We start from the raw sequence: 22,239 nt of genomic DNA, 5'->3' as shown, positions 1-22,239 counted from the left end.
CTCGGCTGTCTGTCTTCCCCTGACCTCTTCAGGCCCCAGACACGGGCAGGGTGAGCAGCAGGCCTGAGACTCAGCCACAACGTGAGCTCCAGCCATCACACAATTCATGTGCCGTGCTGGGGGGGGACATTAGTAAGCCTCTCTACCCTCCTCCTAAGAAAAGCTTTGCAGAAACAGTGGCAATGTTAGCTAGACTCACAGGCAATTCTAAGCCAGCTCTGCAGGGCTCAGACATACAGCCTGCCCTTGCATTTTCCCCCAGCATTCAGAACACATCCAACCATTCAAACACACCTGTAGGTGAAAGAAGTTCAGTACATTTGGAAACAGGCTCAGAAACTAGAGGGAAATCCCAGTGTTCAAAAAGAAGCAGTGTGACCAGAGACATTGTTGCTATGTCATGTAGAGGGGCGGTAGCTCTGGAATGCTGAGTGGTTAAGGGAACCGCTCCTTCTGAAGTGGGAAACCTCCATGTCAGGAGGAAAGCAGGATGTGTTGGGGTGCAGAGCACCTGTTCCTTTACCAGCTGTCCCACAGGGTCACCGAGGGAAGCGGCACTTGGGGGTCAACAACCTACATGTCTCTGATCTCCCTGCACTCCCGTCTCCCAGTTTACACGGGAACTTTCCTAGGTAGAACAGTTCAGGTCTAAACCAGAGAGGTTCTCATTGCGTGATCTCAGTGTTCCCATTTCTCATTTCTGAGCCTCTTGGCAACTGCAAAGATGGTGTTTAGGGTGGGATGTTGCCCTGCAGTGGTCAGAACGTTCCTGGTTTTACGAAGTGCTAAGGTCCTGTGGTGCCCGTGAACTGCATCCTGTCCCCTGCTGCACAGTGGAACAGAGTCTTGTTTACTGGTTTCACCTTCAGTTTGATTGTCTGTCTCCTTTCCCTGTTCCATGGAACCCAGAGTTGTCGGAATGGGGAGAACGAGGAAGAGGAGGAGGACAAGGAAAAAACATTTGAAGTAAGTTTTCACTAAGATTGAAGACAGGGCCACCCTCCACAGCCCATCGGTAGGGACTTCAGAGGCGGGAGTTGGCATTAGCCATGTGGCTCACCCACACACAAGTCTGCCTGGGCAAAGCACACACATTAGCTGTGGTTCTGTTGTCTGTCTGTCTGTCTGTCTGCCTGTCTGCCTGATGAAACGTAGCAGGCAGCCAGTCAGTCAGCAAGCCATCTCACTAGGTTTGTTCTTCTGGGAAACTTTATATTTGTACCAAGTATGGTAGTAACAGGGGCCACAGAAGGACAGACTCAAACATCCAAAAATGGGCATTCAGAGCAGTGGAGACACTGGGATGGTTTTTGCCCTACTGACCTGAAAATGTAATAACAGCAGTTTTTGTTTTGAAACAGTGCAGGCCCCTACATCTCCCAAGATAAAACCATATTAGTTGACTTGTACTCTTTTATAGACAAAGTAACAACAGTAAAACTACATGAATATAAGCACAGTTCTGGAGAGCCTTGACGGTCCAGTGCCCCATGTCAGGCAGAGTGTCTGTTAACTGCAGTCTGCACATTCCAGATAAGAGGGCGAGTGACAGTCACACAGGTATATTCCAGCTAACCACTCAGCAGGTCTCCTTGTATGACAACATTGAAAACACATTTTAATCTGGGGTCACTTCCTATAATTCTGGTATCAAAAAGGAATGGACTGTGTTGCCTCTGCTATGAAAAGTGGAAAATTAATCATGAAAATATGAGTGAATTGTGGGTGGACAGTTTGGAAAGCTGAGTAGCATCCAAAAATAGACTTCTGAAATTTTCTCTGTGGGTCACCTTCCTCAGGCAAGTAAAGATTATCTCTCTCAACTTACCTCACCGCAGTGAATTCCCTGTGTACGTTTCCCAGGAAAAAGAGATGGAAAAGCAGAAAACCCTGTACCAGCAGGCTCGGCTGCACGAGCGCGGAGCTGCAGAGATGGTCCTTCAGATGATCAGCGCCAGCAAAGGTGGTTTCCGTGGTTTCTGGACGGGCCCCTGGAACCCCCACAGAGGGCTCACACTGTGCGATGAAGTCCTGATTAAAGAGTCCTGGTAAAGCCCAGCAGGCGTGATTTACCCTCTTTCCTTGGTGATTCAGTTGAATTTCACCACGACAGGTGAGATGAGCCCCATGGTGGTTGAGACTCTGAAGCTGGGGATCGCCATTCTGAACGGAGGCAACGCGGGTGTGCAGCAGGTAATGGGGACTCCCCAGAGGTAGTGCAGACTTCCTGGGGTCTTCCCATTTGACAACTGTCACACTTCAGGGAAGAGGTACTGACTCTGCTGCAGAGGGGACCATCCAGAGCCACCTTTGCTGTTTGTCCTTAGAGGCCAGTTATGTCAGAGTAGCTGGGAACGTAAATAAAACCCAGCTGGGTGTTGACAGACAAATGTGTACCTAATGCAGAGGGTTTACACACATTTAAAAAGAAAAACATTTTGTTTTTTCATCAGTGGCTGATTTTTTTGCACAATTATGCTCTAGAGGAAGTTTCATAAGCCTTAAAATTTTTATTTCAACTTCTCATTTGATTAGCTGCCTTATTGTGAGCAAGGAGCCTGATCAGTTAAGTGGAGTTCATTATCCCACACACCTGTTGTCCATTCATTTGTTCACTCATCCACTCAACACCTACATAGTGATCACTGATGAAGCCCTGAAGCCCCCAGGCTCTGTTCTAGGGGTGGAGAGTGTAGCAGTGTGTAATGCAAGCAAGAAACAAACAAAAACACAAACCCTGCCACCCACAGTAGTTGGGAACACAGAAGCATGGGACCGAGTGCCTGGCACATGGGATTCATTCAGCAATCCGAGTCGGAAGTGGCTGCAGAGGACAGCGATGCTCCGCTGTCTCCTGGGCACTCGGGCTCTGCCCAGAAGCCTCTGCCTGCAGTGGACAGTGACATTTCAAATACTCTTGGCATTTGTGAGGCTTATATCCCAGGGCTTTTGAGAACCTCCAAACTCATAACTACCATTATTGAATATAATCTCCCCAAGCCTTTATTCATCCCAAACAAATTCTCATGAAGAGCTACCATTTTCTAAGACACCCCTCACTGTCTGCTCTCTTCCATCACCAACCTCCACCAGCTGATTTTTCTTGAAGGGCCTTTTTTAAAAACAAAGAAACAAATTTTTTACCAGGCCACACAAAGTTCCTGCCTTCCCAGTGGCTGAGAACAGAAGGAACAAAGTCCGACTGTGGAAGAGATACTGAGCTCTCAGTGAGGCTCGGAGCTGGCTGAGCTCCTTGCTTCAGGCGTCAGACTCATTGCCTGAGCCGTTCGGATTACACCTCAGCCACCATGAGCATCACTAAATCGTGGTCTTGCTGCTCGTGCCCAGTAGGAGAGAGTTCAAACAGTGAATCCATGAATGTGAAAGATCTACTATGCTGCCATAGCAGAAACACCAGTGGGTCTTTATAAAATAAAATTTGTCCACCCTAAATGATTCAGGCTCTGCCAGGAGAGGGTGGGGCTCAGAGGGTGGGGACACAGGGCAGGTTCAAGTCCACAGGTGGTTCTGATGCTTGCCTGGGGTTCCAACCCCCACCTGGATCTGAGTCAGTGTGCCTGCCTGGCTAAGACTGTGCCATTTCTCCATTACAGGTAGGGGGGTCAAAACTTGCAGCATAGTTTCCATTGTTTTTCCTTTTAAAATGTGTCTCCCTTGCAGAAAATGTTAGATTACCTAAAGGAGAAAAAGGATGCTGGATTCTTTCAGAGCCTTTCTGGTCTTATGCAGTCTTGCAGGTAAATATGGGAAAACTACCCACAGCATTTTTTAAACTCTTCACTACTCAAGAGAAGGGGGAATGGGGAGGAGGGCACCAAATACACTGGCTTGTCATGGAATTATTCAGAGAGGTGTCACCTACTTTCGAAGGGGAAGAGGATGAATGGGCATTGTTCCCCCAGCTTTCAGGGTGACATTCAAATAGCACTCAGAAAGGGAATGTCATCTCCATTAGACATGCACGTGTGTGCGCACACGTGTGCACACACACACACACCTGTTTGGCTTTTTCATTCCCCTCACCTCCTTTTTTGTTATGTTGTTATCCTCAGAACTGAGTGTAAGTTTCTCCTAAACATATATGCTCATAAAAGTCAAACCAGAAAAGAATGGAGAGAAGAGGAATCCCTCACTATGACTCAAGGCTATGTGTTTCATTAGGCATTTTGTTAATCTTTTGCCTTAACTGGTCTTTGAGCCTATTTGAATAGATATTTGGTAGGTACATATTTTGACAGAGGAACATCTTAACTTGGGAACATTTTGTCATAGCCTTAGAAACAAAGCATTAAACTTTCTGTTTTTATTACCAAATTGTGTAAGCCTTCCCTCATGACTGAACCTCTGACAAATGAACAATTTGTAACCAAAATCAGATTACCATACTTACTTATTTCAGAAATGAGCCAGAAATCTAAGAAAAAGCATCAGCCTATTGTCTGATATTCACATATATTTTGAACAGTCTGCAACTCATTTTAAAAGGATTCAAAGTTATTACCTAGCTCATTTGCCTCCAATTAATATTCTTTAAAATGGAACATTAGGTTTTCCATTTCAAAATTTGGGAGATGAACAGCCTTTATTTTGATGGACTTTGTAATTTTACTAACCTTATTTGACTGGGTAAGTGTTGTGCCCTGGGGCCGGAGGGAGCATATTTGAGCTGCAATGCAATCCCTTGTTCTTACCCGCATTCCTCCTCCTCACTGACAGCCAATTCCTTTATTATCTCTCTTAGAAAGAAAATGTAATATTGCCAGACCTGACTCACTGAGGGTAAAGTCGCACACATGGACTGAGATGACAAAAAGCAAGGCAGCTCAGTTCCATATTGCTCAAAAATTCTCAGTTAAATTCCAAAGAGTTCTCTTGGTGGTCAGCAGTTCTTAATGTTGCTAAACTCATTTCTAATGATGGCTTGGAAGGACAGGTGACATGCCCTTACAGGCCAACTGAGTTGTAGCAGAAGTTGTAAGGCATTTTAGTAGTTTTATGCTGATTATAAAAACAATACTTATTTGCAAAACATTTAATCATTACATAAATTCAAGCTTTTTGAAATGGGAGTTTTGCGATGGAGCGGGGGTCAGAAATGTGTGTGGCATAGATCGTCCCCTGAGTCAGAGTAGCTGCTGCAGAGCAGCTCTGTCCACACGTCTGTTCCACAGTGTCCTCCCTTGACAGCAAGGTCAAAGTAAACAGATACTTTTGTGTTACTGAACAAATCCTTTTTACAGCAGAACCAACAAGATGTTAGTAGGAATTTTCACTGATTTTTCTTTTAAATTCATCTAAATTGCAGAATGTTTATGACTCCCTCAAAGGGGAAAAGAGGTACTGGATTTTTGTCTAACATCTTTCCAAGCTGATGGTCGTTTCCTTTACCCGGTGGTAAAAGGAAGGCAAGGTTTTGTAGACTTTTAATGGATTCCGCCATAAGCTTCCCTGAGAGCTATGTTCTTGTGAGAGTTATGTTCTTTCAAATTTTCATATTGGGAGCTGGAATTTGTTAGAGAAATAGAATGAGCCCCAGTTGGAAATAATATGATCATACAGTGTCCTCACGGTTAAGTTTTGAGGTCATACAAGGGTTCTGACTAAGTAGAATCTGTACCTAGAATTTGCTGATGGCTGTGACCGGGCAGGGTGGGGACAGTGGGGACAAAAATGAAGGCCAACTTGTCAAAGTTTCGGGAACACCATTGCCTCTAGAAAGCTTAATCTCACCCACTATTTGGCTCCTAAAAGACACAAGAACCCTAAGGGTGTGGCCCTCTGAAATTCAGAAATTTGTAGCTTTCTGCATCAGTATTCATCCTAAGCACTAAAAGCCACAATTCCTTGTGATCCTCAGAGAAAGTAGGCAAACATGGGCATGAATATTAAGTAGTGCAGCTTAAAGTAAATTTTAAGTCTTGAAAAACTTAAAGACAGATGGTTCCTTCTTTATTTGGAAAGCCTCTCTAAGTCTTCATCCCTAAGAAAGGAAGGACTCACACTGGCCAACAACGACAGCCACCACCAGTGTTTCTGCCCCTCTCTGCAGATGCCACCAGGCCCGTGAGCTCCAGGCCTCCTTGGGCAACACTGCCTGGTGCAAAAGCTGCGAGACTCAAACACACTGATGCGTTGGTGCATTTATGATGCTACAAGGACAGAATATTCTTAGTCAGTGGGTACATTGACGTTAGCAATCCGTTCCCTGGTGCACGCAGCCCTGAACCTTGTTTTCTTTTGTCTGTTCAAGTGTCCTTGATTTGAATGCGTTTGAGAGGCAGAACAAAGCTGAAGGCCTGGGCATGGTTACTGAGGAAGGAACACGTAAGTAAATAATGAATGTGAAGGCCACTCTCCTCCTGACAAAAAAATCTTAACTATAACTGATTAGAGGCCCTGCTCACTGTTCTTAATCCTCAAGGACTTGCTCTGTGTCAGCAAAATATTTCCATCAGCAACTCTGAGAAAGCCAGCATCCAGGCTGGGTGTGTTCAAAGAGCCAGTCTTAGCTAAAGACAGGTTAGTGTGGTGTTGATGGTCATCTTACCTGTACTCTCTCTCTGTTTTTCTCTTATAACCAGTCATTGTTCGTGAGCGTGGTAAGTCTGAGTTGCTAACCTGAGTTCCTACCATGTGTGAGTCCTGAGGCATCCGATTTAACTGTTTCAGCTCCAACACCTTTTAGGCTTGGAGGTTGCATGTCAAGTTGAACTCAGCAGTTCGATGTTTAATTAAACAAGATCCTTCCATCTGGAAAGCATGGGTTTTGGTCTGTGAATCATTACTGCTGCTAGCTTGGTTGTGTACCTTACAAATTAGCCCTGCAGCTAAATGTTTTAGCTCTGTTTTGGTCATTGTGTTGTGCAGCCTCAGTTCCAGGTTGATCGGGTCGAACACATTCATCCCGAGTTTCCCTTCCAAACCATTCCGGCACAGCTTCTTTAGCATTTTTGCAGTCATTTGCATTGGAAGGTGTTCTATGTTTAGAAGCAAACAATGTTCACCAGTGTCCTCTGTTTTCAAGGTGAAAAAGTACTCCAGAATGATGAGTTCACACGAGATCTCTTTAGATTCCTACAGTTACTTTGTGAAGGACATAACAGTGGTAAGTGGAACAGATTAACTCGTCAAGGGAAAACAGCATTCAAGTGCCAAATTATGATTCAGTTCAGGAAGCCATGCTGAATGCAACCAGTTGGTAACTTAAGGACAACAGTTAATTCATTCCTAAATGAGAAACTCTATGTAAAATGACCTTTAACTCAGGGCTAAAGTCATTTAGTGCCACCCAGGCTGAGCTGCTTCCAGAATCTTCAGGTGGTCAAACCAAACACCAAGCCCTTCTGTCAAGTCCCTCAAGGCTCATTAGGTCCAGTTTCTAGTGTCACCAGGATGGGAGGGCTCAGGTCAGACCTCTGTCCTGCAGGGTCCACCAAGCCCCAAACAGGGTGGCCCTGCATGGTCCTTCACATGGTGTGCCTCTCCGAGTTGAGTTAAGAGAGCATGACTGGATCCCTAGGCATGGCAGGGACAGGCTCTGATCCGGATCTGACCCGGCCCTGGTGTTATCAGACTTTCAGAACTTCCTGCGAACTCAGATGGGTAACACCACCACCGTGAACATCATCATCAGCACCGTGGACTACCTTCTGCGTCTTCAGGTGAGTGGGCCTTGGGTGGTGGCATGTCTCAGATTCACTTCCAAAAGCTAAAGGCAGTTGGTTACACAGAGTCAGGGAGGCCCAGGCGATAATCAAACCCCAGTAAGGCAGTATTGTGATCTATGTCCACACAATTATAGGAAGTCAAATGCAGTAAGTCCCCAATAGCATCAATAGGTTCTACTACTTTAAGTGTGAAATGACATATAATGAAACCAGTATTGCCAGAGGCTAACCGATGTAAGTTAGAGTTAGGTTCCTACAGCATCTCATGAATATTATAGCCAAACAACATTGAACAAAACAAAGTTATTTGAGGACCGTGCAAAGTTATTATGCACAAAGTTATTTGTGCATAAAATGTGTATTGGAATGTTTGAAGACTGACCTGGGGGAGGTGGTTTAAAACTATATCATTTATTATGAAATGCTGGTGTATTTTAGTTTTGCCAGTGAAAACCTAGCCATAATGCCTGACAGCAATAAAACAACCTGTGAATGAGAAAAGAGTCTTTACCAGGAAAAAGTCACAGAAAGTGGTGGGAATAAGGTGTTACGAAGTCACTTGATTTAATTCTCTGAAGAAAAATCCAAATAATATCACAAAAACCCTACACAAACATAAAAAAGGTTTCCCTTTTCTCTTTGTTGATTCTTCATCCCCTCCTGTCACTGAACAGTTTATGACATGGAGTGATCTGTTAACCTCCCTGTGTTTCCGATTTCTCATCTATAAAATGGGTAGGAACATCCCATTGGATAACAGTAAAGACCGAGAGGTTTAATGTATGTAATAAGCTCAGAACAATGTCTGGCATTTACAGTGTTAGCTATTATGTTGTAATACTATGATTATTTGTATGATAATCATTGTTTATCTATGGTGCACATTTTTCCTTGTGAATAAAGTCTCATATCATAGTCACCCAGGTCCAGCTGACCTCTCTCCTAGTTGTACTTTCCTGTGGAGCGCCCTCTTTCCTTCAAAGATGCCAGGGACCAGCTAGCGTGTTCTTCTCGGAGCCCCAGGCTCCTGTCATAGTGAAGAGGTCATAGAGATGTAGGATTCTCTTGTGCTCTTCCTGAATGTTGACTTTAGCTGCACTGACAGACTCCTAGGAAATGTTAAACTCTGCTTGTTTGTTCTTAGGAATCAATCAGTGATTTCTACTGGTATTATTCAGGGAAGGACATAATTGATGAGTCTGGACAGCACAATTTTTCCAAAGCTCTGGTGGTCACCAAGCAGATTTTCAATTCTCTTACAGAATATATCCAGGTATGTGCTGCAGAATGCATGCTCAGAAACAAAGAGAACACCTGTAACATCCCCAAATTCTGCCTTGTGAGCAGAATATTGGGTGCACATATGACTGTGTATCTAGCCTTATTGCTGGCAATGTTTCTCATCTGTAAATGGGAACCAAGGGTACCTGCCTACACTCTATGAGGCTGTGACCTGTTCATTGTGTCACCATACTTGCATTTATCTAATTACATTTTGCTTTCCCTCCTAGACTGAAAACTTTGCAGACAAAAAGCTTCATATTTAATTTAATATTGTTCATTTCTAGCATAAGATCTAGCACATCATAGGTGTTAGGTAAATGTGGACAGTGGAGTAGAGAAATGATAACTACAATGAAGGAATAAAGGTGTAAATGATGTCACTTTGAGTCTTGAGATTAAAAACAGAATCTACAAGATGCTATGAATGTCAGAAAAGAACTCTGTGGAAGAGGTAACTTCAAAAGTGCATCAGCTATGTGCACTGGCAGTAGAGTCTACAGGTGGAGTTCAGGTTGAATGTCTAGATCTTGCAGCATTCCTTTTCTGTTCACAGCCTTCTCTGCTCATTGCCTGCAGAAGTCCAGCCACTGTGAAAGAATAGAGGGTGTACTTGGGCGTAATTTGCTATAAAATCAGTAGCCATATTACAGTCGTCAGTGACATGAGCCATAGGATGAGCCCACTGGCACAGTCATATCATATTTGCTTACTAAGATAAACACAAAACTAAGACTGTCAACTTGAAAAGGAGGATTTTAAGGGAGAGACTGATCCTCAAGGGAGAAATTGGTCACCCAAGGATTTTAAGAACATGGAGAGAGAAACCCAGGAACAGGTGGCTCATCCGAAGTGTCACAGAATGTGAAATACTTGTGAAGATGATTTGAACAGATCTGACAAGCCTCTGATTCGCTCCCTACAGAGCCCATCCTAATCTTCAGAATTTCCCATGCAGCACTTAACCCAAAAGTAAAGGAGAAGCTTTGTGAGTCTTTTTTCACAATGGGTTTTGTTCCAAAAGCATCTAGAGGTTTCTAGGGATCAGGCAGCAAATGAACACGAACAGTGATTTTTAAACAAGCTTTCGTGACTTAGGGAAGCAGGCAGTATTTCTCCTGCTCACCTCTTCCCTGGGAATTCTGCCAAGACTTTTCTAGAACATGAGATAGTATCAGTGTTTTCTTTGGAAATTCCTTACTGAAGAGTGATTTGAGAGTGATTAAAGGGTAGAGAAAAATAAACTATGAAAGTACAGGATTAGAAATATTACTTCAGTGATGATCTGCAAAAATAGGAAAGGTTATTAACATGGAAAAGGCAAACTGGTAATTGTCATCCCTTTGTGTTTGGCTTTCAGAAAAGATAGTCAGAGATGGAATTATACTTGCAGTTCAGGTTAATGGTAAAAAAATCGCAAAAGTATTTGAACACCGGGAATTTTTTTTAACTTGAGTAGACAGCCGTGTGGTCATAGCATTCTCCATGTAGCTCTGCCAGATGGCGACAAGAGCTCCCATGATGTCTAAGTGAAATGGGATGTCCTCCTGTCCACAGGGCCCTTGCATTGGGAACCAGCAGAGCCTGGCTCACAGCAGGCTGTGGGACGCAGTGGTCGGCTTCCTCCATGTATTTGCTAACATGCAGATGAAACTCTCACAGGTACTGTGGCCTGTCCCCAGTGAGCTGTTGGTGTGAAATGCTAAGTCAATCCCCACCCCTCGGTACTCCCATTGTGGATGTAGCTGCTTGGTAAATGGATGAAAATGCCATGCATATTAGGTCTCACTTTTAACGCCAAGGGTCTAAGTGGGAGGCAGGCATGAACTGCCCCAGACAGGCTTTTGCATGGACGCAGCTTCCTTCCTGATGTCCCCCGACCGCCCTTTTCATAACTGCCTCCACGTCTGCCCTTTATGGTGCTAACCCCTTTGCTTCCCTGTCACTGCTTTGTCAGTTTACAGCAGTCTACCAGCCCTACCTGACCTGTCAGACATCTGCATGTCTCTCTAATTCACATGTCCTGTCTCTCTCACCTGTGCTCCCCACTCCCTCCCCGTCTCTGTCGTTCCTTCTCACTCCCCATCTCTCTGGCAAGATGAACCAGACTCGCTCAGAGCATTTGTTATGAACAAATAAATGGAGTGTTATGTAGTAGTTGATCGTCTCTCTCCATGGCAACACATGAGGGAGAACTTCAGGATGTTTCAGGCTGATTAGAATAACATTTGCAGCATTGATTTAAATAATGTGTATCTAAAATGTTCAAGGCTGTCACATCTGCCTCCTCTCTTCTGGAATGTGCTGTTTAACCCTTTCATTTTTCCCCTTTTGACTCTGGCCTTATGGGAGGAGAGAGTTCTTGGGAGGGCTGCTAATTCGGCAGTGGTACATCAGCCGACTGCACCCTGTGTCAGCCCAACTGTGGCTGCACGGTGGAGGGGCTTTGGGGACAGGAGCCTGGGCCTGTCACCTCCTCACTGGTGACTTTCAGAAAGTCACTTCCCTTTCTGGTTTTTTTGCTTCATCATCCGTAAAATGTTGGGAGTTAGAAGAGATCTCTTTCAGCTCTAATATTCCACACGTCTGTTTTATACAGAGCTATGACACACAGCAAAGGTGGGGGAAACCCCTCTGAAATTTACAGAGCTAGACAAACTGTCTTTACAGAGAGAGTCTGTAAAAGAAGTGGGGCCCAGACGCATTTCACCCCACCCTCGGATTGCCCACCGCAGATCTTCCAAGCATTGTCTCCTCCTTAGCTGACAGTGCCCTGTCTGCAGTGCTGCAGCTGAAACCAGACTAGCATCAAAACCATCCGGAGGTAGAGCCTCGATTATATAACATTTTAAGGGACCAGTGGCACCCAGATCACCACCAACTAGAATCAGGAGAACCTACATTGATCCAGAACCTAAATTAATCCATTTAAAAAAAAAAAAAAAAAAAAGGAGAGCCCATATGTGGCGATTTCATCTCAATGCCTGAATTGGATTGCAAAATATTCCCAAAAACTTCATTTGTATTTCTCCAGTATGAAAAACAACAACAAACTACTAGATATACCTAACAGCTCTCCGGGGGATTGGGTTGTCCAGTAGCTTTGGACAACAAGTGGTATATCTGCCACAACGTGCTGATAAAAGAATGCTATTGGCCGAGCCCTGCTACAGCGAGCTTCCTGGCGCTACAAACAGTGGATGGTAGGACGTCCGCATTCACAATAAGAAGGGAGCTTATTCCCGAGTCTGACGCAGCCCTCACCTAACATTTCCAGAGCAGGCTCTTCTTGCTCACTGCCCCGCACCGTGCTGAGGGATCAGATAGCTCAGGGGTATCTCCTGTTTCTGTTCTAGGATTCCAGTCAGATCGAGCTGCTGAAGGAACTCTTGGATCTCCTTCAGGACATGGTGGTGATGCTTCTGTCCCTCCTGGAAGGTTGGGCTGTTTGGTATAACTAGGCATTCACACAACTGTAATTGGTCTGAGTGCTAACCATACTAATCACGCAGGTTATCCTTCTGGCAGGTCATTCATGCCATATGACATTGGTTAGAAAGACAAATTTTCAGCCACAGCAACAGCAACAACAAAAAAATGAGTGAGGGGCACATGGTCTGAAGGACAAAGCCTGAAACCAACTCATTTTATGTCAATAGGAAAGCCAGAATGAACTGGGGAAAACCTCCAAGCTTTGCTCCTCCCTATCCTCTCCCTCTCCCCATTGCTTTTCAGTACATCTGGCTGCCAGTGTGTATGCCAGCCATCTAGTTGGTCACCCTCCTAGGTCTAAGGGGATAAGAGGGGCACCGCTTATTCCTATGTGTCCCCAACAATCTGATAACAAAACTGATTCCCGGGCCCCAGGCCAGATAAAAAGGCCCTGGTGTGGTCCTCTCCTCCTCCCCTCTGTCTCCATCCCCCTTGGCTCCTAGTGGTGTAGTCTTTATGGCTTGCTGCTCCCTCCTGCCCATTTCCAAATCATCACAGTCAGAAAAGAGCTGACTGAGTTGGCACATAAGTCTCCTAAAAATAGCTACCTGACCAGTTACACCACGACTTGGATTTATTGATATATGTGTATGTCTTTTTGAACCTGCCTCACAGGGAATGTGGTAAATGGAACTATTGGCAAGCAGATGGTTGACACACTGGTAGAGTCATCTACCAATGTAGAAATGATCTTGAAATTCTTTGACATGTTCTTGAAACTGAAAGACTTAACCAGCTCAGATGCCTTCAAAGAATATGACCCAGATGGGAAAGGGATTATCTCCAAAAAAGAATTCCAGAAGGCCATGGAAGGGCAAAAACAGTACACACCATCAGAGATTGACTTTCTCCTTTCATGTGCAGAAGCTGATGAGAATGACATGTTTAACTACATCGATTTTGTAGACCGGTTCCACGAGCCGGCCAAGGACATAGGGTTTAACGTGGCAGTGCTATTGACAAATCTGTCAGAGCACATGCCAAATGACTCTCGCCTTAAGTGCCTGTTGGACCCAGCGGAAAGTGTGCTGAATTACTTTGAACCATACCTGGGACGCATTGAGATTATGGGTGGGGCCAAGAAAATTGAGCGTGTTTATTTTGAGATCAGTGAATGTAGTCGAACTCAATGGGAAAAGCCCCAAGTGAAGGAATCTAAGCGACAGTTCATCTTTGATGTTGTCAATGAAGGTGGAGAACAGGAGAAGATGGAGCTGTTTGTGAACTTCTGTGAGGATACCATCTTTGAAATGCAGTTAGCATCTCAGATCTCTGAATCTGACTCAGTGGACAGGCCAGAAGAGGAGGAGGAAGATGAAGGCTCTTCTTACACGTTAGAAATCGAGGGTGAAGAGGAAGATGACAAGTCCTCCGAGCCTGCCTCTGCATTTGCCATGGCCTGCGCCTCAGTGAAGAGAAGTGTTGCCAACTTTCTGAAGAGGGCAACCCTGAAGAACCTCAGGAAGCAATACCGGAAGGTGAAAAAGATGGCTGTGAAGGAGCTGGTAAAGGTGTTTTTCTCTTTCTTCTGGATGTTGTTCGTGGGGCTGTTCCGGTTGTTCTTCACCATATTGGGAGGAATCATTCAGGTCCTCTGGAACACAGTGTTTGGAGGGGGCCTTGTAGAAAGGGCAAAGAACATCAGGGTGACCAAGATCCTGGGGGACATGCCTGACCCAACCCAATTTGGTATCCATGACGACACCATGGAGGCTGAGAGGGCAGAAGCGACTGAGCCGGGTGTCTCCACTGAACTAGTACACTTCATAAAGGGGGAGAAGGGAGATGCGGATATTATGTCAGACCTTTTTGGATTCTACTCAAAGAAAGAAGGTGGCTTAAAGCATGGGCCCGAAGTGGGTTTGGGTGACCTCTCTGAGATTGCTGGCAAAGATGAACCCCCTACGCTAGAGAGTACTGTACAGAAGAAAAGGAAAGTGCAGGTAAGCATGATTTGTTCCCATCGCCTTTATGCCCAGAAGAAGACTTCCCACTATATTTTGCATCAGTCCTGACACCAAGTTCCTAAGAACCAACACTGTATTAGAGACCAGCTCTCCTATGATTACCCCATCTTAAAATTCCAGCTCTGTCATGTCTGGCAGAGCAAGACTTAAATGGCTGTCTCAGTGCTTAATTGCTGAGTCGTCCTCAGTTTACGTTGTAGAGTTCAAACATGACGATCTGGGACACTCACCTCGCTTCCATGCTTGCATTAGAAGGTTAGTTCTCAAGGTTTATTCCGTGAACTGAAAGCACAGAAAACCAGGTCCAGCACAGGAGGAGACTTTTCTTGTGAGACAATAAGTCTACAGTGTCCCAGAAGGTCCAGCTGATATGATATAATTTAGCACAGCATCCCAGTGAGTTTGTCATGATTGGGACACTTTTATTCTTATGAAATTTGGGTTTTGAGTCAGTGGACTAGATTAAGAGAATAAGATAACAGTAATTCGGAGCTCCTTGGTCATGGATGTGGGCCCTTGGTCTACCGTTGGCCATGGGCATTTCCTTCTGTTGCAGCATCTAACTCACAGCATCAGCCTAGCACTAAAGAGTGTATGGAGAGAAGTGTGAAGAGATCAGAGCGCAAAGACAACTTTCATCCATTCATTACATTACTATTAGCTAACTAGTTAATATGTGGTTGTCACTGTTTTTGGTTCTGAGAATACAGTGGTGAATGAGAAATGCATTGTCCCTATAATTTAGTGAAAAAGAGAGATATTGGACAAGTCAGTGTAAGTGTGAAGAATGTTAGGAGGGAAGAATGCCAGGTGCTAAGGGAATGTACAGGACAACACTCTCACCTGGCTTGGAGAGTTGGGGAAGAAGGCATCAGAATCATAGGAGTTCTTACAACAGTAATTTCTTTACTCTGCTTTGCTCCCTGGTGCAGCCCCAGGGCATGGACTGGGTTTGATACATAATAGGGACTCATTCAAGGCCGGCTACCTGCCAGACTGTGCTCCAAGGATAAGAGAACTCAGTTAACAGGAAGGACAGCTCTTTTGTTTAATAGAGCTTGACTTCTAACGGAAGAAGACAACAAATAAATAATTACCATTTGTGACACATGCTAAAATAACTGAACAAGGGCATGTGGGCCCTACTCTAAATAGGATGGTCAGGGAGGCTTCTGAAAAGGTGTCCCCTGAACCAAGTGCTGAAAGTTATCAGGCATATGCTAAGCAGTCACGCTCCATGCCAAGGATATGGATGGTGTGAAGGTCCTGGTGCTGGGAAGGATTTGGAATTTCCAGGCAAGGAAATGAGGCCTGGGTATTGGGTGTAGGAGGAAACGAATCAAGTGGCACAAGATGAGGATAGAGTGAAAGGCCATGATCGCATCGCTCTTGCAGACTCCAGTAAGGAGCTTGGCCTTTCTTCTCAGTGCAGTGGCCATTGGTCCAAGGGATTGGGGTGGTAGTAAGGGGACCAAAGGCCAGGCAGGTACCCTGTCTGACAGAAGCAGGTTCTGGGATGGACCTGGTATTATACATGTCCCATCTCTCCTTGAGGCCATGGGGCAGTAGGACCACTGCCACCCGGCTCTGACAATGTCCTAGTGCAGGTTTCTTTGAGGGGAATAACAGGGCAGCAGAGTTTTGGGGTTTGAAATCTTTGTCTTGACATCTCTCCAGAGTCCCTTGATATGTAGCAGCAGGGCACTTACAGTTCATGATCCAGAGAAAAGCAGATGCGTGAAAAAAGAAAGCTTTTGGGACTTCTAACCAAGGAGACAAAATGGCCAGCAATGTGGCTCATCACCATGAACTCCTGATTTGGGGAAAATCTTCACTGATTGTTATTTTTGTCTAGGCGGCAGAGATGAGAGCAGCCCATGAGTCAGAAGGAAAAGTAGAACCTGAGAAAGCAGAGTAAGTTCTTGGCAGCTTTAAGTACTCAAAATCCTGTAGTAGATAGTCCTTGATAGCATCCACTATTCTATTGCCATGGTAAATAGAAAACTTGATTTCTAGTAACACGAGAAATCAATTTTTTGCAAACTCAGATACATTTCCTTTAATCCCAGATATACAATAAACACATTTTATTAATCATGTTAACATTATAATCTCACTTGTAGATCAGAATTTCTCTGATGGGCTCTGGCTGGTGTGGCTCAGTGGATTGATCATCAGCCTGCCAATCAAAGGATCACCAGTTGGATTCCCAGTCAGGGCACACACCTGGGTTGCAGGCCAGGTCCCCAACAGGGAGCACATGAGAGGCAACCACACATTGATGTTTCTCTCCCTCTCTTTCTCCCTCCCCTCCCCTCTGTCCAGAAATAAATAAATAAAATCTTTAAAAAAATAATATCTCTAATGGAAATTCCTCTTAATAGCTGTTCCTGTATGCGTGTTATATGGGGACCTGACTGCTAGTCCACATGGCCAAACAAATCAGCAAACACCCACATCTCGTAACTTCATATAATGTTGATGATGATATCTCATGTAGTGAAAATCTCTTCCATGCCAGGCCCTTTGCTAAGGCCTTTTACACAATATCTCATTTAATTCCTACCTCAGACTTGGAGAATAGGTACTATTGCTAATTCAAATGAAGTCTTAAAAAATAAAGGACTTTTTTGAAGGGAAAGAGTTCTTAGGCCAAATTTCAGAAAGAGACTACAAATTTATATTTACAGCTATTGTACACCTGTGACCACAGCTCCTTAAAGGGAACACTGCTCATTAAGAGCAAAGCTGACGTCCAGGCACTGTGGTGTGATAATGCCCTGAGGTTTCTGCCCACAAGGAATAATTACAAGATTTCTCTTTAGTTCAGTCTCCCCGTCCAAGCCGGGCCTCCCTCTGTGCTCTGGGCTGAGTGGGTTTCTTGTCCCGGCAGCATGGAAGATGGGGAGAAGGAGGATCCAGCCAGAGAAGAGCAAGCCAAGGCTCTATGGGCAGAAGCCACAAAAAAGAAGAAGCGACGGCATGGCCAGAAAGTCGAGAAGCCTGAAGCCTTCATGGCTAATTTCTTTAAAGGGCTGGAAATCTATCAGACCAAGTTGCTGGTAAGTGCTCCCGCCCTGGCCTCACTTCTGGTGCAGGAGCTGCCCAGGCAGACCTCAGAGAAATGACCATGGCTTTCAATTCACCGTTTGGTTAGTTATGCTTCCTCACTTTCTCATTCCTCTTCTTTTCCTCTTCTCATTTATCTGCCTGTTTCCTTTGTGCTGGAGGAAGAGAAAAAGAGGATAGACTGGAAAAGCCAAGTGCTCCAGCTGCCCTGCCCAGCAGTGGGCACGCTCTCTGACCCGTGCTCTCTTGGAGAGAGGGAGTCCCTCTTCCTAGCTGGCCCTACATGTGTGTGTTATGTGGGGTCCAAAGTTCAGAGGTCATTGGATGATTTGGGATGCAAAAAGAATACTCCTGTGTTAGGTTAGATTCTCACACTTGTCCTCAAAAGCTGTTATTTCACACACAATCAGCCCTCAGCACAGCTTGTGACATTCTTTCTCGGACACATTGCCCACTGAGGTATAGTTGCTGATGGCCAGGACGACACCTTCCCCAGCACCATCAGTGAGAACCCTCTCTGCAGAGAAACTGAGAGCTTTCCCCATGCAGCTGCCAGTCTAGTCCTCCAGTGCTGATTCTCCCAGGAAGACGGCAGTGAGAACAGGAATGGTGCCCCCTGAGAGGGGAGAGGCAGAGGCCTTCCCCTCTGGGACTTACAAAGGGCCAAGGGCTTGGGGCCACAGTCTGGCTGCATGCAGAGTGAGAGCTGCAGAGGAGACTTTTTGTGAGCTTAGATCACGCATAATGTCCAAATAGACTGCTTTCTGCACGAAGTGCTCAATGCATGCACACACACACACACACACACACGAACACACCTCCACAGCACCACGAGTCTGCAGGTAGTGTGTTTGGCATTTGGTTCCCTGAGGGATAAGCTGGGGCAGAGTTCCTTTGAATATCATTCAAAGAAATTTTTTTAAATCACCATTTCTGGTTTCTCCCAAAAATGAGTCCTGAGAAGGTCAGGACTGTCCTCGAAGACTGGCTACCAAAGAGCAGGACTAGTCCTGCACAAACTTCTATCCAGAAGAGATCTGTGCAAGAGAAGGGAGTTCTCTTCCCCATGCCGAGCTCTGTGACTTCTGCCTGTCCTTTTCTTTTCAGCATTACCTGGCCAGGAATTTCTACAACCTGAGGTTCCTTGCTCTGTTTGTAGCCTTCGCTATCAACTTCATCCTGCTCTTTTACAAGGTGATACGTCATTCAAAGGCTATTTGCTACACTTTATTTGTTTTAAAAATAATAGAAATTAGAGCTGATATTCTAATATCTAGTGAAATCTCTAAGACACTGGCTCCTTAAAAGGATACTATTTTTAGCAATGGGAAGAATGGACAGACTGCTTGCAAGGGAAGGCAATTAGGACACTTTCAGTAGTTCAGGGTTATTCTATTCATTAAAGTTCTTTAAATATTTGTTGGTCATCTACTATGTCCTTGACCCTACATTAGGAACTTTGAGACATTTCAAAATGAGTAATACAGTTCTTCCCTTGAGGAAGAAGGTAAGCAAGAGCCATTATAATTGGCCCATATGTTAGAACCCATAGTACAAGGAAGACCTAACAGGAGTTGCTGGCTATGGAAAAAGAGATATGAAGGGTTTGAACACTGGTAAGTGGGTCTTAGACACAGTAGGCACATAATAAATGTTTATGGAATGAATGAATGAATGAATGAATGAATGATAGGTCCTGGATTTTTGACATAGTCTTCAACTGGCTATTTCACCTTGACTCTCTCCCTTCCTGTTTAAAACCACTGATCTCATTTTTATAAAACATGCTTTGCTCACCTCCACCTTCCACTCTGTGAACTAATGGCTCTCTCTTGCCTGTAGAAGAAAAATGGAAGTTTACAGAGCGGTGTGGCAAAACTTGGTTTCATATCTATCGAGGTGGAAGTGACCGCAGACCACTTCCAGGTGGAGGTGGCCACAGGCGGTTGGAGCTGCAGGATGCAGCCACGGAGGCGTAGATTTGGGGGGCATCTGTGTGAGAACGGCAGGCAGTCAAAGCGATGAATGGGTGTCAGTGGCATCCAAGAAAGAACGGAAAATGCCACGTGTGCACGCCTGCGGGTGTCTTCACCTCCTCCCAGGCCACGACACATGCTTCCTGAATACTCCTGAGGCACAAAGATTATAGCACATAGAGTAAAGCTTCCCTAATTTTTAAAATATTTTTGCTTTTCCTCAAACATTTTGTCTCTTTAAAGTGTTGCTCACCTCATGGCAGAGGCTCTTTCTGATGTTTCTAAGAGTGTATGTGTCGTGGGCCAGGTCACGGAAGAGCCCCTAGAGGAGGAGGCGGAGGACGTGGCGAACCTGTGGCATTCCTTTAATGACGAGGAAGAGGAGGAAGCGATGGTGTTCTTCGTCCTGCAGGAGAGCACTGGGTACATGGCCCCAACGTTGCGGGCCCTGGCCATCGCCCACACGGTCATCTCTCTGGTCTGTGTGGTGGGCTACTACTGCCTGAAGGTGAGCTGCCGTTGCTGCCGAATCCAACCTGACTCCTTGGGGAGGAAGCGTCCCTTCTGAGCCCAGCTGGCCCTTCGCTCTCCCAGACCTCTCTAACAGGCTGAAGTTCGTGGGGCGGCAGCAGCCGGGGTATCACCCAGGAGCTGGTTAGACCCGTGCTGTCTGCAGCCCTGCCCCAGGCTCTTTAAATCAGAATCCGCAATGTAACATGATCCCCAGGGTTCAGTGTCCGCAGTCTAGTTGGAGAAGCCTTGCACTGTGAGTCCCATTTCAGGCACCATTTGTTGAATTTCATACAATTAGAATCATCAGGCTAAGTCACACGTGGAGCTGGTGATGAGAGTGTCTTGCGATCTTTCATGTTGGAGTTTTTGTAAAAATGCTTTTGACTTTTCAAAAATTATTAGGTTTTAACTATTTGCCATATCAGAAGAAAACTTATTAATAAGTTAGTTTCAGTTACTGTTTATTGCTGTATAACAAATCACCCCAAAACTTAGTGGCTTAAAGTGACACATTGTATCTCTCTGATTCTGCGGACTGGCTGGGCACACTGGAGCCGTCCACCTGCTCCATGTGAGAGGTGGCCGCATCAGCAATTGTCTGGGTGCTCAGCAGGGCCGGACTGTCTACCGTGGCATGCGCTCATGCCTGGCACAGTGCAGGGGTACCAGCTGGCAGTCTGGGCTCTGCTGGGGCAGCTGGGCAGCTCTATGTAGCCTCAGCACATTGCCCTATCCATGTGGCCTCTCCACGTTCTCTCTGTAGCCAGGTAGCTACACTTTTGCATATGGTGCCTTGGAGTTTCCAAAAAGAGCACAAAAGTGAGAGTGGCTAGCTCTCCTGAAGCCAGGCCCGGAACTGCCACAGTGTCGTTCTTACTGAAGCCTTTCGGTGACAGCAAGGCCCGGGGTGGCCCAGATTTATTGTCGATGGGGACGAGCAGGGCTGCACAGAGGCATGAATACTGGAGGCCTGGCTCGCTGGGGCTGTCTTCAGACACTGCTACACGCACGGCAGTCTTCAGTCCCTCTGTTTTCAGTGTTCTAAGTCCTTTTCCACAGCACCGCATTTTCTCGCATTATATTTTTTCTTCTCTTTAGTAGGAAGCCTCCTTGGCTCTTTACCAAGCCATCTCCTCCCAGGGAAGAATCCAGGAAATAGATCCCTATTCTTGTGGCCCTCACTTTCCCGGTGACCCATGGTATCATGTAGAAAGTTCAGTTGCCATGTTGGCGAGAGACCCTGTACCCTAAACCACACTGAGGACCCCACTGTAACAATAAAAACACAGATTCTGGAGCTGGGCTGCCTGGCTTGGACTCAGATATCTGCCACTTAACCTCACCATTCCTCTGTTTCCTCATCTGTAAAAATGAGTATTATAATACTACCACCAACTCCTAACAGTTGCTGGGAGGAATAAATGAATTAACATGTGTAAAAGTACTCAGAATGTCAGACACAGTAACTCCAGGGTGTTAGCTCCCATTCCGCAGGTCCCCATCCTCGAGCTCATCTTGTCGGAGGGGACGCAGACACACTGCTGACCCAGAGCAAACGAGAGGAGCGCTGCCTCGGGACTGAGAGCAAGTCCTGCTCACAGAGCTGCACGCACTCCGAGAAGACTGAGGGGAATGCTTTGAATCCCAGAGATCAGCACGGCTCTCAAACTTGACATTATCATTGTTATTCAGAGTCATTTCAAAATACAGCAGAAATTAGTCAGCGTAGCTTTATCTTTATCTTTGTTTCCCCTCCCACATCATCCATTAACTGACAGCCATCGTGGATTCCTCACAATGCCTGTTATTAGCCTTTGCTGTCTTCTTATCATTAGTCTTTGATTTCCTCAGTGTCATTTTATTGTTTTAAAGAAAAAAAAGAGCAAGAAGTAACTCTTTACAAATCATGATCTAAATTTTTTCTTTTTGTCTTGGAAATAAAGGGGCAGTATGAGGTATATGAATATCATTAGCTTTGAGGAAGAATTATTGGAAAACACTCTTTGGAAACCAAGGTCTTAAGGATGTTGCTAAGTAACCAGTGGTTTCCCAGCTGAATGAGAAACCCTGGTTCTGTCTGAATTATGTTTCTAGCTATTCTGACTTCCTCTGGAATTTCAGCAGTGCCCTCTGACCTCACAAACTCTGTCCCATATTTGAAGTGTGCGTGTGTCCAGTGATGGTCGGGGTGAGTGGATTATATCCTGTTCTTCTGTGTGTACTTCTTTGGTGGTAGGTTTTTTCTTTCTTTAA

The 22,239-nt window shown here is 45.3% G+C and overlaps 1 protein-coding gene across 1 annotated transcript in view; it reads left to right on the top strand.

Moving 5' to 3' along the window:
• The window catches only part of RYR3 (ryanodine receptor 3), a 504,534-nt gene that overhangs the window by 465,324 nt on the left and 16,971 nt on the right, over positions 1-22,239 (top strand). Inside the window, exons 78-93 of the mRNA XM_045822230.1 lie at positions 910-966; positions 1,864-1,963; positions 2,114-2,193; positions 3,682-3,758; positions 6,272-6,345; positions 6,603-6,620; positions 7,046-7,126; positions 7,594-7,682; positions 8,833-8,961; positions 10,527-10,631; positions 12,326-12,407; positions 13,077-14,404; positions 16,284-16,342; positions 17,322-17,490; positions 18,605-18,691; positions 19,781-19,981. Coding sequence (XP_045678186.1) covers positions 910-966; positions 1,864-1,963; positions 2,114-2,193; positions 3,682-3,758; positions 6,272-6,345; positions 6,603-6,620; positions 7,046-7,126; positions 7,594-7,682; positions 8,833-8,961; positions 10,527-10,631; positions 12,326-12,407; positions 13,077-14,404; positions 16,284-16,342; positions 17,322-17,490; positions 18,605-18,691; positions 19,781-19,981 — 2,736 coding nt within the window. The remainder of the gene's footprint in view (positions 1-909; positions 967-1,863; positions 1,964-2,113; positions 2,194-3,681; positions 3,759-6,271; positions 6,346-6,602; positions 6,621-7,045; positions 7,127-7,593; positions 7,683-8,832; positions 8,962-10,526; positions 10,632-12,325; positions 12,408-13,076; positions 14,405-16,283; positions 16,343-17,321; positions 17,491-18,604; positions 18,692-19,780; positions 19,982-22,239) is intronic.

The sequence above is a fragment of the Phyllostomus hastatus genome, unplaced genomic scaffold (genome assembly GCF_019186645.2).
Source record: "Phyllostomus hastatus isolate PE091 unplaced genomic scaffold, TTU_PhHast_1.1 phas_scaffold_501, whole genome shotgun sequence".
NCBI classification, from domain to species: domain Eukaryota; kingdom Metazoa; phylum Chordata; class Mammalia; order Chiroptera; family Phyllostomidae; genus Phyllostomus; species Phyllostomus hastatus.
This window is presented reverse-complemented; position numbering and strand designations above follow the sequence as displayed.